The following is a 13,872-nucleotide window of genomic DNA, read 5'->3' on the forward strand; positions in this document are numbered from 1 at the left end:
GATACTCAGAACACAGCGTGGTGGTTGACATTGAATGCGATAAGTGACTGAGATGGAATGAACAACTCCGAGTCCAAACATTCCTTCTGCAAATTTATCGCTCGCAGAGATAGAAAACAAAGACGACAACACAGCGAAATGCCATAACCTTTAGTTTATTCTTAGTATTCCTTTAGACAAATAAAGAAAAAGAAAACAATTGTCTTTACAAAAAATCTGTGTGAAGTGTTGTGCAAAAAGAGTGTACAGAGAGACCACGTGGGACATCACGCCACGACCAGGCCAGTACAGCAGCAGTAATCAGAGAGGGTAGAAACAACTCACGTAGTGCAAGGAGAACCAGTGGTATTACCAGTAGTGGTTTCTATTAGCGGCCTATCAGAGGTGGGTATGAAACTAGAATCCCTCCGGCACTTGTTAGATGTAACAACTCTGAGCCCACTGGACTGAGCCTTCTTTGAGATGGTGGTAATGTGTAAACAAAGGCTCCTCATGCCCACCACTCACTATCTGCGTCTCTCACACCCCTACTTACTCTGAGCGGCTTGGTATTACAATCACTGACAATATACAGTAGTAGTGGTGCAGGGATATGCTGCGTAAGCTGTCTCTCATCGGTTGCTTACAACAACATAACCCAGAGGGTTACGCACACAAAGCTTTGTCATTCATCTGCTGCTATCATGCATTCACACACATGCTCCAAACTGTGCCACAGACTTGGTTAGTGAAAACACAAGCACACTCAGCAGTCTGTATGCCATTTAGAATCAAGCCAAGTCAGTCTCTCCATCCCTTCCAGTATTCCGTTCCATTTTCTTTCACATAAACACATCTTAGGCCAGTCAGTGGTATAATTTCAGGTGTGCAAACTGCATACATCTGTGAATATGCTACCTAATAATAAAAAGGTGCCATTAGGAAGTGGCTGATGATCCATCATGAGCCACTTCCTCCTGGGTTACAGGCTAACTATCCAATATACATTTTAGGCACTAAAACGAAGACAAGATTCACTCAAATATCCATATCTTGAAGAATTTTTAGTGGCTTTAAGCACATTCACACTCATGACTTAAACGCGGTACTTTTTTTTTCTTTACATTGCAAGACGATTTAAGCAGGCACATGGAAACCTTACTACGGATGGAGAAGGACACACAAAATACACTAAATTCATTCTGTACAAACTGCCTGTGCACAGGCACATTTAGCAAACACACCCACACTCATACACTTACGGACGTAAACACACAAATTCCAAACACAGAATAATGGGAACATCAAAACTTTCTTTGGTGACACACACAAACACAACTTCTGGGAACATGTCATGGGCATGCGGCAATTAATGCTGTAAGTGGTACTGATAAACATTTCAATACAACATGTAAATATGGTGACAGATATAGTATGATGTGAGTATCATCAAGTTGGCAATAACAGCAGGTAATTGATCTTAACGAGATAATAGAGTCGTAATGGAATTTTACAATATTTGGTTGTTAAATTAGTTCAAGACATTAGTGTATCTAATCTGGGTTTGTATACATATATATATATATATATGTGTGTGCGCGTGTTTGAAGTCGGTGCAAAATTTTATTAGTTTTCTCTTCTATTCTTAAGTACAATACAACAACTGTCCTACACACTAAAAACATTCAGCCATAAGGGGGTTAAACTGGCATACACATGCAATATTTACAAGGCTGCAGTGCCTGTTTGTGGTCTATGTGTGTATGTATGCATGTCTGTATAAAGAACGTCGTCAGTATTGCCAAATGAGTTTGTAGTTCCCTCACAGATTCAGGTTGAAAATGAGGCATATACAATGTCTTACTCAGTTTTACATTAGAATGCCTTTGTCCAAGTGTAATACATCAGAATGATAACAGTAATCCATCTACTATCGAGGCACCTATATGTTTCAATTTTTTAAAATCTTCAGTTTATATATCGTGTTAATTTTTGTATCAAATCTGACATCGAAACCTATCTAGTCTTATGGCTTTTTAAGATGCTGATGCAACATCTCATATTAATTTACACCTAAGAAAATCTATTTGTCAGGAAAGATATGAAGACGGCCGAGTTGATTGTAAATGGGTCTGCTTGTAAGTTTCCTATATTTTTCTGACCATTCTGTCTTTTTGTGCTTCTCTCAAAAATTCAAATGTATATATTTTTATTTTATTTTTAATTTTGGGGGGTTATTTCAGTGCATCAGACACGGATAGTCACTGGTTTGCCAGCAGTCAGTTAAAACACGAGGTAGAGACACGCATTTTGTTACATGAAAAAGTATCTGCACACCTCCTCTGTATTATACATACAGTTTCAACTGAGATTGAATTGTGTTGACTGAACATCCTAGAAACTACCTAGAAACTCACTTAGAACAGTGTCATGGCACTGATAAAGGCCTCGTGCTGTTGGAGAATTTTTAAGCCAATGACAACTACGCATTTGAAGCTTTTGTCAAATTTTCTTAGGGTCAAAGACACATGAACAAGACTTTGTCACTGTTAACAAAACCTAATACAGAGGAAGCATCTAGTTCGAGTAAAAAAATAAATGACTAATATTCTACTTTCTTTCAAAAGGCCATGTGTTTAAGTAGTTTAAAGTGATGTCTAGTAAACTGAAGCAGTAAGAGGGAGGAAAGAAGGATGAGGAGCAAACAAAAAGTATACAGCAGGGGAAGGAAAAACAAAGAAATAAACAATCAAAGGAAGCATATTCCAACAATTTGAAATTATCCCACATTTTTTTTTGTATTTAATCACTGGAAAGCCCAACGTATAGTTGGAACTTGGTGGTCTTTTTAAGTGTCAGAAGTTTCTACTGGCATGAGCCTCTTATTAAACTGTAAGAGTATTGGGATTGGTATAGAACCAACAGGAAATCCAGATCAAAGACAGTGAATTAGTTGATCTGGACTTCAGGGATCAATCTACAAAACACATTTTAATCACTGGAGATATCCACTGGGAGTATGACTCTTAATCTCACACAGTCAAGTGTGATCAGAAGGGTTTTCATTTCTGTTCTGATGATGTCAGTGCCATCACATGCTTTAGCTGGTTTAAGATGATACTAGTGAAAACTCCACCCACGTGCTGATGGAGGAACAAACATCTAAATGGGAAATGATGGTTAGTTAAGGACAAATAAGCAAATCTAGTATGTTACTCTCATGAAATGTCGTAAACCTTTTTGGATATTTAAGAAAAGACCTTATGAGGAGTGAACATTTTAGTTGTAAACTCTGCAAAGGATTTCATTTGCAGTCTGGCAGTTTTACTATGAAATTACCAAAAACCAAGGCTGCAAGGTGCATACAACTAAAATGTTTAACAAAAGCCATGTTTGTCATGCAAAGAGTTTCTAAATCAAAAAGTCTCAAAGGTTTTAGTGTTAGTTACCGACAAGTGAGACGCCATCATCAAGGTAATACTGTGTTCAGGCATGTTCAGTCAACGTCAGATCAGCTGCAGTGGTTTTCTCATTATTTGGTAGGGGGTGTTTGATTGTCTAAAGTAGTGGTAGATGGACAAGATCTGTGGGGCTTCCTTTGTGTTTTTGCAGGGGCAGCTCTCAGGTGTTGGTGGTTGAATCCTCAGCCACAGTGCCGTCTTTGCTGACCTCTAGTACGGCACCGCTAGGTTTCATCTCCACTTCAGGGGTTTTAGGAGGGACTGCTTTTGGAGCTGAGCCTCCAATAATATCAGCATGATCCGGGCTCGGTTTGGAATCTGGTTCTGGCTCTGATGTACCATTGGTAATAGGTTCTGGCGTGGTTGTCTTGGGGGGCTCAGGTGTGGGAGTGAGGGCGCTCGTACTCTCAGGCGTTGGCGTGATGACTTTGGGAACACTTGGCTTCGGCTCTGGGCTTGGGCTGGGTGCAGGCTTTGGATCAGCTGGACTCAGACCAGCCTTGGGCTCTGGGCTTGGGTCCGGGCTAAGTTTAACATCTGCTGGTTTAGGGACATCCAGTTTCGATTCCACCGGCTGATCAGGGGTTTTCTTGGCCTCAGGGACTGGGCTGAGTTTAGGTTCAGCAACTGGACTGGGTTTAATTTCCATACTTGGTGGAGCGCTTGGCTTGGACTCAGCAGCAGATAAAGGACTTGATTTGGTTTCAGGAGCAACAGAAATGCTTACAGCCTCAGAGTCAGGGAGTTGGTCAGGGGCATCGGTGTCAGTGTCCAGTGGGAGGGCAGTGTTAAAGCCAACGCCAGAGTCACTGGTCTCTAGGTTACCGATCCCAACCTCTTTAGAGGAGACCTCCAGTCCCTGAGTTCAGAGAGACAACAAAGTCAGACAAGTGTATTTGTAGAACTTGTATCCCTCAACAACAATGCGATTCAAAGTGACATTAAGACAAGATCTAACAAGCATACAAGGGGATAGAAAAGGAACACATAAACAGATTTTAAAACAGTGATATAAATCGAAAGATAACAAGCTAAGATTGAATAAAACGAGAGAATAAAAGTCACAGCACAGCTACAGCACAGTGCAAGGTTTTACTCAGTTAAACTCAAAAATTCAATAAAAGGCAGTGGTGAACAGAAATGGTTTCAGCCTGGATTAAAAAGAAGAGAGTTGGGGCAGACCTCAGGTTTTCTGGGAGTATGTTTTAGGTACATGGAGCATAAAAACTGAAAATTGTTTCGTTTGTACTTTGGGGGCAGTACGCAGACCTGTCCCAGAAGACCCGAGAAATCAGAAAGTTCCTAATATAGCAGCAGATCAGAAATATACATATTTTTCCCAAAACCATTCAATGCTGTATAAACCAAGAGTAAAATTATAAAATCCATTGTATGTCACAGAGGAAGCCACTGCAAGGATCTGAGACCTGGACTGATGTGATCCACTTTCTTGATCTTAGTGAGGACTCTAGCAGCAGCGTTCTGAATAAGCTGCAGCTGTCTGAACGCAGAAAACAGCATAAAAATTGAGACATTATTTTAAATAAAACCCTCATTGACTCAGTTTTAAAAGAGAACTATTACATATCCTTACCTTAATGTCCACCTCAGTGCTCTGAGATTTCTCTGTATTGTCAGCCTGTGAATGCTTGGATTCTTCACTGAGTTTTGTGATGTTCTTGACCACCTATGAAGATGTGCACAGACAGACGAAACAAAAGACATTATTGTACCAGAATACACATCATCATCATCATCATCATCATCATCATCACACTGAAAATGATATTGTATATTTGGTTCTCTGACCTGCCTAAAGGCTTCTCCCTCTTCCTCTTTGCCAGCGTTCTGGGCGATCTTTTCCAGAGCAGCCGCCCTCTTGGCCCTCTTCTTCACTTTGATCAGGCAGGACAGCAGGCAAACCAGCAGAAGGAAAACCAGCAGGCCCAGCAGAGCAATGATGGCCACATACAGCGACTCCAGCCTGTAGGCTACATGTATGCATAGTAGGGGGAGAGGACAGGAGTAGGGAGGTAAATAATTCAACTGACCTTTCATTGAAATGTTGAAATTCAACTGCATAAATACAAAAGTGAAAAGAAAGTGATCATTCTCTACTCTACTTATTTTTACTCTACTATGTTTTGATACTACACTCTAGTAGCTATTACAGCAATACAATCAGCCCTCGAGCCTTTGAATTTCAACAATCCCATTCTTTGCTTACGTTCTACATCCAGGTAAATGCTGGAAACCGTGAATCCTAGTATGTCCATAATTTTGAACTGGCCAGAATCTGCACCCTTGACCTGATCCAGATAAACGTACGAACCCTCCAAAGAGATACGGTCTTCAAAACCCAACTCTGCTGCGGCCTACGATGAAAACACAGACATTTGAGACCTTGGTGCCAAAAATTAAAAAGAACAATTAAATCATTGTTAGAACAGAAGACAAATAACATCAATGACAAATAAGAAATGATCAAAGACACTATCCATAATGACTACAAGTAATACAAACAACACACACTTTACAAAAGTATGCTGGCTTAATGGCCTTAAAAGCTGAATCAAATGAAGGCAAATGTCCAAAACAAGGAGTAAAAAACTAGAATCAGATCAGTGGAATTGATTGATACATGATTGTTTGTCATAGTTTTTTGCTTAATAGGAGCATCTGCTCAGATTTTACAGCATATTATACTTTATACTTTGCAAATGGCAGCTTCTGTGGTAATGGGAATCCTAATGCTGACTGCTCATATTACATGTTCTCACACAAAAGCATTCAAATATGCATTTTATATAATTATTGAAATTGTATACTTCATCAGAATAAGAAGTTTTTACTAACCAACAGCAGAAACGGCGGGCATACAGTGCAAAGAGGGCCACAAACGACATGCAAGCTCCAGTCATATCACCCAGCTTTTGTTGCTGTGGTGACTTAAAAGTTAAAGCCCCACTGATACCATTATTTCTCACATTAATATTAATTTTTTTACACGTTTGTCGTAAAATACAGGAATCAAACAGTCAGTGGAGACTATAAAGAAATAAAAGGGTCCAGTTACACTGGTGAATTGCCCCTTGTCCAGCAGCAGGTGCAGGGCTGCGGGGGCATCGTTGGGGCTGTAGAAGAGCTGCACTAGTGAACTGCTGAGTACCAGGTTGATCTTCAGTCTTTTACCGTATGGCAGGGTCACAAAGTTTTGATGCTCTGAGACACAAACAGACAGAGGAGAACGGAGGACATCCGATAAATACATCACAGCTCTCTGCGCAGGCCCATGGATCATTTAAAATACATTAGCCTGCGAAAGCCCATTAACATTTCAGTCTTTAAAAAGCTATTACGGCAGACAAGAGGAGCTTAAAAACTAAAAGGGAAACAACAACCTCCTTAATGAAGGTTCTGGTCATTTAAAACCAGCCAAGCATGGGAGAGGACAACATACAACATATCATCTGGGTTCTCACCTTTGACATTGAGACACACTTTCCTTTGAATAACACCCTTGTTGTCCATGACGGTGTAGCTGCCCTCATCTGCACCCGTAACAGCAAGGAGGGTGACGTTACGCTCGCTGACGGTTATGCGACCTTGATAGGGCTCCGTGGGCAACTCGGCAGCAGTCAAAACCACAAAGGCAGGTCTACAGGAGGGAAAGTCAAAGAAGAAGAACTTTTCTTCGACATGCTGTCTCCGTACATCGAGGTTGGAAAATGTCATTACAGATTGTCTTGGGTTAAATTTATCAGTGTCATTTTTCTTACTACCTAGCTGTCTGGTTGGCCTCCACAGCACTGGACCTGAAATCGAGAGTGATGGGATGATTTACGCCGGACAGAGGAATACGGAAGTTGTCTCCATATTTGATGTTCAGCTCGTTGGAGCAGTCTAGAACATGAAAGCAGGAGGAATCAACAACATTAATCAGAGTTGTGAGGAAACTGCCTGACATTATAGTAGGAAGAAATGAAAGAGGACAGAGTTTTAGAGGGAAAAAGGACAGTTAGAGGTGCAGGAGTGAGGGAAGAATAAAAACACAAGACAAATAGAACAGAAAGAGAGCGATTACAAGATAAAAATAGGAAAACAGCAGAGAGGGAAGGAGAGAGAAGTGGGTTAGTGGTTTAAGGGCTGCATAATTACTACCTGGCAGCTCGAGAGTGTTCTCACACTCTAAAAACACACACAAACACCTTTTCATCTCCTCACAACACATTACTCCCTCCATATGGTACCGCTTCCACATACTGCTACACTACCGTCACCTTTGCTCACGCTGTGTTGAATCATTCCCTGCTCCTCTCACATTTGTGTGCGTAATCTCATCTGAATTGGCAGCCGGAGCAACAGAATCAACGCCGCTGCAGCTTGAAACACGAGACAAACCAGGTCTGCAAACGTCAGGGGTTTCTGTTTCAGCTGTTGTCTGAGTGATTAAAGTGATTTTCACTCCAGATCAGTTGTAAGAGGCTTAATCTTTATCCTGTAGTTGTAGCTCTGATGTTCTCCAGTGGTGGGGGAAGTGGTCACACCTTTACTTAAATAACATTACAACAATGTGGAAATACATGCAGCGCTGAAAGCATCAATTTTCTAACATAAGTGCAGAAGTATTGAAAGTATGAAAAGTAAAATGCAGGACATAAGCCACTCTGATAGCTGGAAATACTTGAGCATGACACAAGCACCTTGAGTTTATGTAAATGTACTCGGTGACATTCTACCACTGACNTAAAAATGAGATGTAAAAATAACACTAATAAAATCATTAATCACACTGAGGAGACGAACACAGTGATCTCTACGTGTTCTGGTACCAAAGGAACGCTGTGGAAAAAAGAAAAAGACTGTAAAACACCAGCAGTGTGTGTCCACAGTCCAGATTCGTAGCTATCGTGATTTCTGGCGTCTCTTCTTGCAGTATTTACACCGTAGGAGTCGACTGATGTGGTTTTTCCACAAAACACAAAACTTAATTGAAATGATTGTTTTATTTTTAGATTTTCTATGTTTAATTATTGCCGAAATCAGATAGTAGCACATATTTAACCTCTTACAGACCCGAGCTCTTGCTTAATATGCATTTTTTTATTTAATAAAAAATATGAAGAAAATAAATATAGATTAAAAATTTTTTTTTAATTCTTTTAAAAAATAATAAAATAATACTAAATTTAAAAAAAATTAATAGCTACTGTGGTAATATAACCCAAAATGTGATGCCCATGCATGTGGACGCCAGGTCTAAAGAGGTTAAGACCAGAATTAAAATCATTTGTTAATAATTCAATAAGTCAATCAAAAAAAAATGCATTAACAACAATTATCCATCCATCCATCCATCCATTATCTATACACCGCTTTATCCTCACTAGGGTCGCAGGGGGGCTGGACTCTATCCCAGTTGACTTAAGGTGAAGGCAGGGGACACCCTGGACAGGTCGACAACAATTATGATACTCAAATAATTATTTAAATATTTTTCAAGCAAGAATGCAGAAAATTCACAGGTTCCTGCTTCTTATAAATATTGACTTGGTTCACTGGTCTTTTATGATAGGAAGTTGAACACCTTTTGGTCCTGATCCACCACTCAGACAAAACCAATAAATAAATAAATAACAAAGAAGGCTGTGCTAAGAAATTATTTTAAATCTGAAGTTATATTTTGCTGGCCTCTATTGTAGTGAAAGTACAATATACTGTTGCATTAATGGTTAAAAACACAACTGAGTTAATAGTTATGTGTTATGTTCATTTATTATCACAGATGCTGTTTTTCAAAGGGAACTAGTTGTAATATGAATTTGAGTTTTCCAGTAGATGCATTTTAAAAAATATGTCAGTGGAGGTCTGTGCTTCATCACCAGTCCCAGTGCATCATGGTGTCTTACCTCGAACTATGAGCGAAATGTTTTTGAAAAAGGTCGAGTTCTCTGGGTTCTTCACGTAGTACACGCCCTCATCGCCCTCACCCACGGCGTCTATGACCAGGTGGCTGAGGTAGCGGTTGAGTTTGGCCCGACCGCTGACCATCGAGACGCCCTTCATCAGGAGCACATTAGGCGAGCGAGGAGCAGACCTGTTCTGAAAGATGACCTCCACCTCGAGCGAGGGCAGCAGAATGTGGAAATCCTCACCGTGGAATAAGGTGATGGAGACCGGCTCGGCTGGATTATGCAGCAGATAAAGCAAACAGACACTTTAGAGGGCAAGGAAATGTAAATAACTGATGAGTCGGAATTATGTATGATGCACTGGTGCACAACAGTTTTACCTTTTGCAGATGCAGAGATAGCTGTAATTAAAGACAAAAATTAAAAAATTAAAAGTGATATCAATGAGATTTGGACTTCTTTTTCAGTACTTAAACTGAGTCCTTTTGCTGTCTATTATACTATTATATAGCTGAATAGTATATATTGTAGAAAACATACTGAACATTAAACAGATTAACATGTCAGCACCATTACACTGAGCTTAAACTATAAAACTGTAAAACAAATAATACAGTGCAGCACCATCAGTGCATTATCAAAAGTCTGCCCACAGACATTGGTGGAAAAACACACAATTGTCTTTATTCCTCTAAAAGTACTGGACACAATGACTGTTTTTTCTTTACATACCTGCGGTCATCAGAACACTGAGCAGTAACCTGACTGCCACCATCTTGGCTGATTATGTTGTGTCTAGAAAGAAAAAGTAGGATATATGTTCAGAAAATAAATATTCATTTTTGCACATTTTCATATTTGAGCAGTTTTTATAATTGAAAGAAATTGAGGATCATAAAACCCTATTATGACCTGGAATAAAGCAACTATTGCAACTAGTTTGAGCGTCGACTGGATAAAAAAAATAACGATCTTTTGGTTCAAAGTCTTGAACTTGTTAGAAAAATTGTGAAGTTGATACAAGTCTCAAGAGACAATAAATGTACACATTATTCTATAATGCTTCTACATTCAGTACATCACGTCATGTACAGCACTTTGCACAAAGATTCAACATAAATCACTTCAACATAATGCTTCCAGTGCTACAATCAGTGTAGAATCGTAGCTATAACAGATCTTCTCAGCAGGAAGCGCACAATGTCTTCTGTGCTTAGGTGAGCTTCAGACACTAAACATGTTGGAGGAAACGGTGCAAATTAGTTTCTACAGGAGCACAAAGAAGAATCCTGATTAACTGCAGCAGCACTGAGGGACTACTGATGATTTATACAACTCTCTTCTGTGCAGAGACATCAGAAGCAGCACATCAAGGGGTCAGAGCTAAAGATTGTTCCGTGGGTTTCCTTTTAAAAGCCCAGGGGGGGACCTGGAGGAAATACCTGCAGAGATCTCGGTCGAACTAAGTAGCAGGCAGCCAGGACAGTCTACAGATACCGGAAGGATATTATTAAGGGAAAGTATGTACATCAACCTCCTACTAATTGCATGAATATGTTTCATTTTTAAACTTGCAGACCCTTCAGGTGAGGGCTTTCTTTCTGCTGTCTGTGTTTCTTTTTCTTGTCCTATTCTGTATAATGAAGACGAATTGCATTTTTTCTAATTATACTTAAAAATTCTCCCTGAAGAGCCCATCTGCAGAGAATCTTGCAGTCACTGTAAATTCAATTTATCTGTCTGGAGACTATTATTGGACTTCAGACATAAAATCGGCCCGTGGTGTGACTTTTTGTCGAGAAAGCCATTAGGACTTAATGGCTTACCTGACAGCAGTGTGAAGTCAAGGTCCTAAGAAGGTTTTATCTGTCAACGGTAGTGTTGTTTAAAGCTCTTACCAACAGACAATTGTGTTTTAGACGCTTCCCTTTAAGGAGGTTTAAGAGGTTCAACAGGCTTTGGATCGCTGTCATTGACTGTCCATTGATTATATGCCGGAATCCAAAACAATTCATGAACCTCGAGATAGTTTAAATCACGCTGATTTGACTAGGCGAGGGTTCCACGAGTAAACGTCCAGAACAACAAGCCAGCAGGGAAAGTACCACAGGAACCCACAAGAGAAGAAATGATTGTGATGACGCGAACTGCCTTCTGCTATACTGACGCATCTGAGGCAACACATCAAGAGCTTGTAAAAGAAGAGGTTTTTGCTGCAGTTTTCATGTAGTAAGCCCAGGAGGGGACTGGGAGGGAACACCTGCAGTGCTCACAGTCACTTTGCAGCAGCTAATAAACATGCAGTAAAGATTAAAGTGTCTCTTTGTAACACAGGAGGTGCCAGAAGACCTTCACTACCTGTTGGAAATGATGAAGCATTAAGCAATGTTCACACTTACTGCATGTCTGGCATCACTTTTTTTATACATGATATTAAAATAAAACAGTAAAAAGACTTTCCATTTTTCTTATTATATTACAAGAATAAACCAACATTCCACAGTGTCATTTCCTGACAAGCAGAATTGTTGTTTCACACAACCTTCTGCACTGTGACTGCCACATTCTCACTCAAAACTTCAAGCCTAAGAAGCTCAACGAATTTATTGCGCAAGAGACAAATAATTGAACAAAGATGTGCCACGTAGAACACTGTCTTTTGGCAAACAAATCCTCAGTATCCAGTCACTATCATTTTATTGCTACAGCCTCCATCACAATGTCTGGAAAAACAAAACAAAAAAAAACAGACCCTTGTAGAATTCTGTGTTTAATTAATACAACAAGCGTAGGATTGGTTGGCTGAAAATAAAAGAGAAGGGAACCGTTTCCATCTGTTTGTCACAGCAGTTGGCCTCACAGAGTCACCACGGACAATCTGGTGTTTCTATGCAGAATGTGTGAATCCCCCCCCAAAAAATCCTAAATATTCTGCTTTGTCTTTGTGAGTATTTGGAGCATTTGGAGCCAAAGTCACTGCAAGGTCTGCCTCACTTCATCTTGGGGGCATCTGTCTCATTCCCCCTACTTTCTCTTCATTTCTCTCTGGATCTTTCTTTTTTATCGCATGTCTTTCATGCTCTCCTCCTCCCTGTCTTATATAATCCAAGCCAGTGCATCCTACTTTGAAATCAAAGCCTGCGCCTGTGTTCCTTCAAACTCCAAACTCCCTACTTATTGGCGAGACAGACGGGTCTTTGTCCACGGTCTTTAAAGAGGCGGAAATGCCTTCAGTGACCGCAGATGTCGAGAAACCAACAAAGCAAACTCTGTATCCTTACCCTTTATCATTTCTCTTTCATTTTCACCTTAATGCTTTGCTTTGCATAAGTGATGCGGGGAACCCGGGGTCAAGGGCCCCTCTCTTGATGACGAGGAGTCATGCTACAAGTGACACATTTACACAGAAGGATGCAACTCCACTACACACAATGAGGAGGAATTCAAAACTCTGGAGCTGTGACTCTTCTCGTGTTTCAGATCAGCACGGCAGAACGAAAACAAACACCAAATGTGATTTTCTGACGTTTGTCTTTCAGAGGAAGCCTGTGGCGGCTGACAACCTATTTTCTTACCACGATGACTGCGGTGAACTGAAGGATTGGACAGGTTTCCACCATATTGCTTGCACCTGCCAGATGCATTAAAATCAGTGGACGTGATGGAGGGAGGAGGAGGGGGTGGAAGAGGTTGGTAGAGCTAAGTGCAGTATTGACAAACACAGTGTAAGAGGTGATAAAAGAGGAAATGGGGAAATTAGTGAGAGGAGGGGAAAAAAATTAAGATATATTATGCAGATATGATTGCATTAGCTGATGGTAATCACAGCTGCCCTGTGTTATTCAGGGCCTTCATGCAGCTCTGGCCACAGCCTCTGAGATGGACACTGCAGGTGGAGACAGCGCAGCCAGAAGCCTTTAGGCCAGAGCATCCTCTCAGATGTTATTAACCTTTAAAATGGTAACACAGCATGCAGGGTAAAGAATGGAATGGATGTGACACTAGTGATGCAGGGGGAATAGTAGCAGGGTTATAATCATAATAATAATGTTTGTGTTGAGTTGGATTGAATATACATTTCTTGATTTTTTTTTTTTTTTTTTAAAGATTTGCCATCAAGGAGGCTTAGGGAATAAATGTAATAACCCTAAAACATCAGCTGAGGTGATGGAGCATACCAGGACATATAGTCAGTTAAACAGGATGAACCTTATTTCTCACTGTAAAAAAAATAAAAAATAAAAATTGCTGGAACCTAAACGCCGCATCTCAGTTCTTATCAGTCACCTCCGGATAGCCGATCAGCGTATCCACCAAAAAACTGCAGAATTTAACCCGTCACGCACCAGTCAGAATCAGAAAATAAAAATAAAAATCATCCGCACATGTTACAGCAAAAGCAACAAGAAGAAAAAACCGTCCGAGTGTCTCACCTACCTTCAGCTGAGCGCTGCAGCCTCGGTGCGGTCACGGAGGAGATGCTGAGACGCTTCCAGAGTGAGAATGTGTTGCGATCGTTG

At 40.4% G+C, this 13,872-nt stretch overlaps 1 protein-coding gene across 1 annotated transcript; it reads right to left on the bottom strand.

Annotated features, from left to right (window-relative positions):
- Window positions 1-139: 139 nt before the first annotated feature.
- On the bottom strand, window positions 140-13,868 carry LOC103367538 (uncharacterized). Its single transcript, XM_008295599.1, has 11 exons — window positions 13,790-13,868; window positions 10,085-10,147; window positions 9,733-9,753; window positions 9,350-9,625; window positions 7,223-7,343; window positions 6,923-7,098; window positions 6,517-6,662; window positions 5,668-5,815; window positions 5,250-5,431; window positions 5,035-5,127; window positions 140-4,299 (listed from the first exon to the last, which is right to left on the bottom strand). The coding sequence occupies exons 2-11, from the start codon at window positions 10,125-10,127 to the stop codon at window positions 3,601-3,603; spliced, it is 1,905 nt and encodes a 634-aa protein (XP_008293821.1). The 5' UTR covers window positions 10,128-10,147; window positions 13,790-13,868; the 3' UTR covers window positions 140-3,600.
- Between the last annotated feature and the right edge of the window lie 4 nt (window positions 13,869-13,872).

The sequence above is a fragment of the Stegastes partitus genome, unplaced genomic scaffold (assembly GCF_000690725.1).
Source record: "Stegastes partitus isolate 25-593 unplaced genomic scaffold, Stegastes_partitus-1.0.2 Scaffold1061, whole genome shotgun sequence".
Lineage (NCBI taxonomy): Eukaryota > Metazoa > Chordata > Actinopteri > Pomacentridae > Stegastes > Stegastes partitus.

Coding starts and splice junctions, on each gene's coding strand:
- LOC103367538 (XM_008295599.1), bottom strand. CDS start 10,127: ATGGTGGCAGTCAGGTTACTGCTCAGTGTTCTGATGACCGCAG. Junction 9,754..10,084: donor CAGTGTTCTGATGACCGCAG/GTATGTAAAGAA, acceptor CTTTAATTACAG/CTATCTCTGCATCTGCAAAA. Junction 5,816..6,516: donor ACAAGGGGCAATTCACCAGT/GTAACTGGACCC, acceptor TTTTCATCGTAG/GCCGCAGCAGAGTTGGGTTT.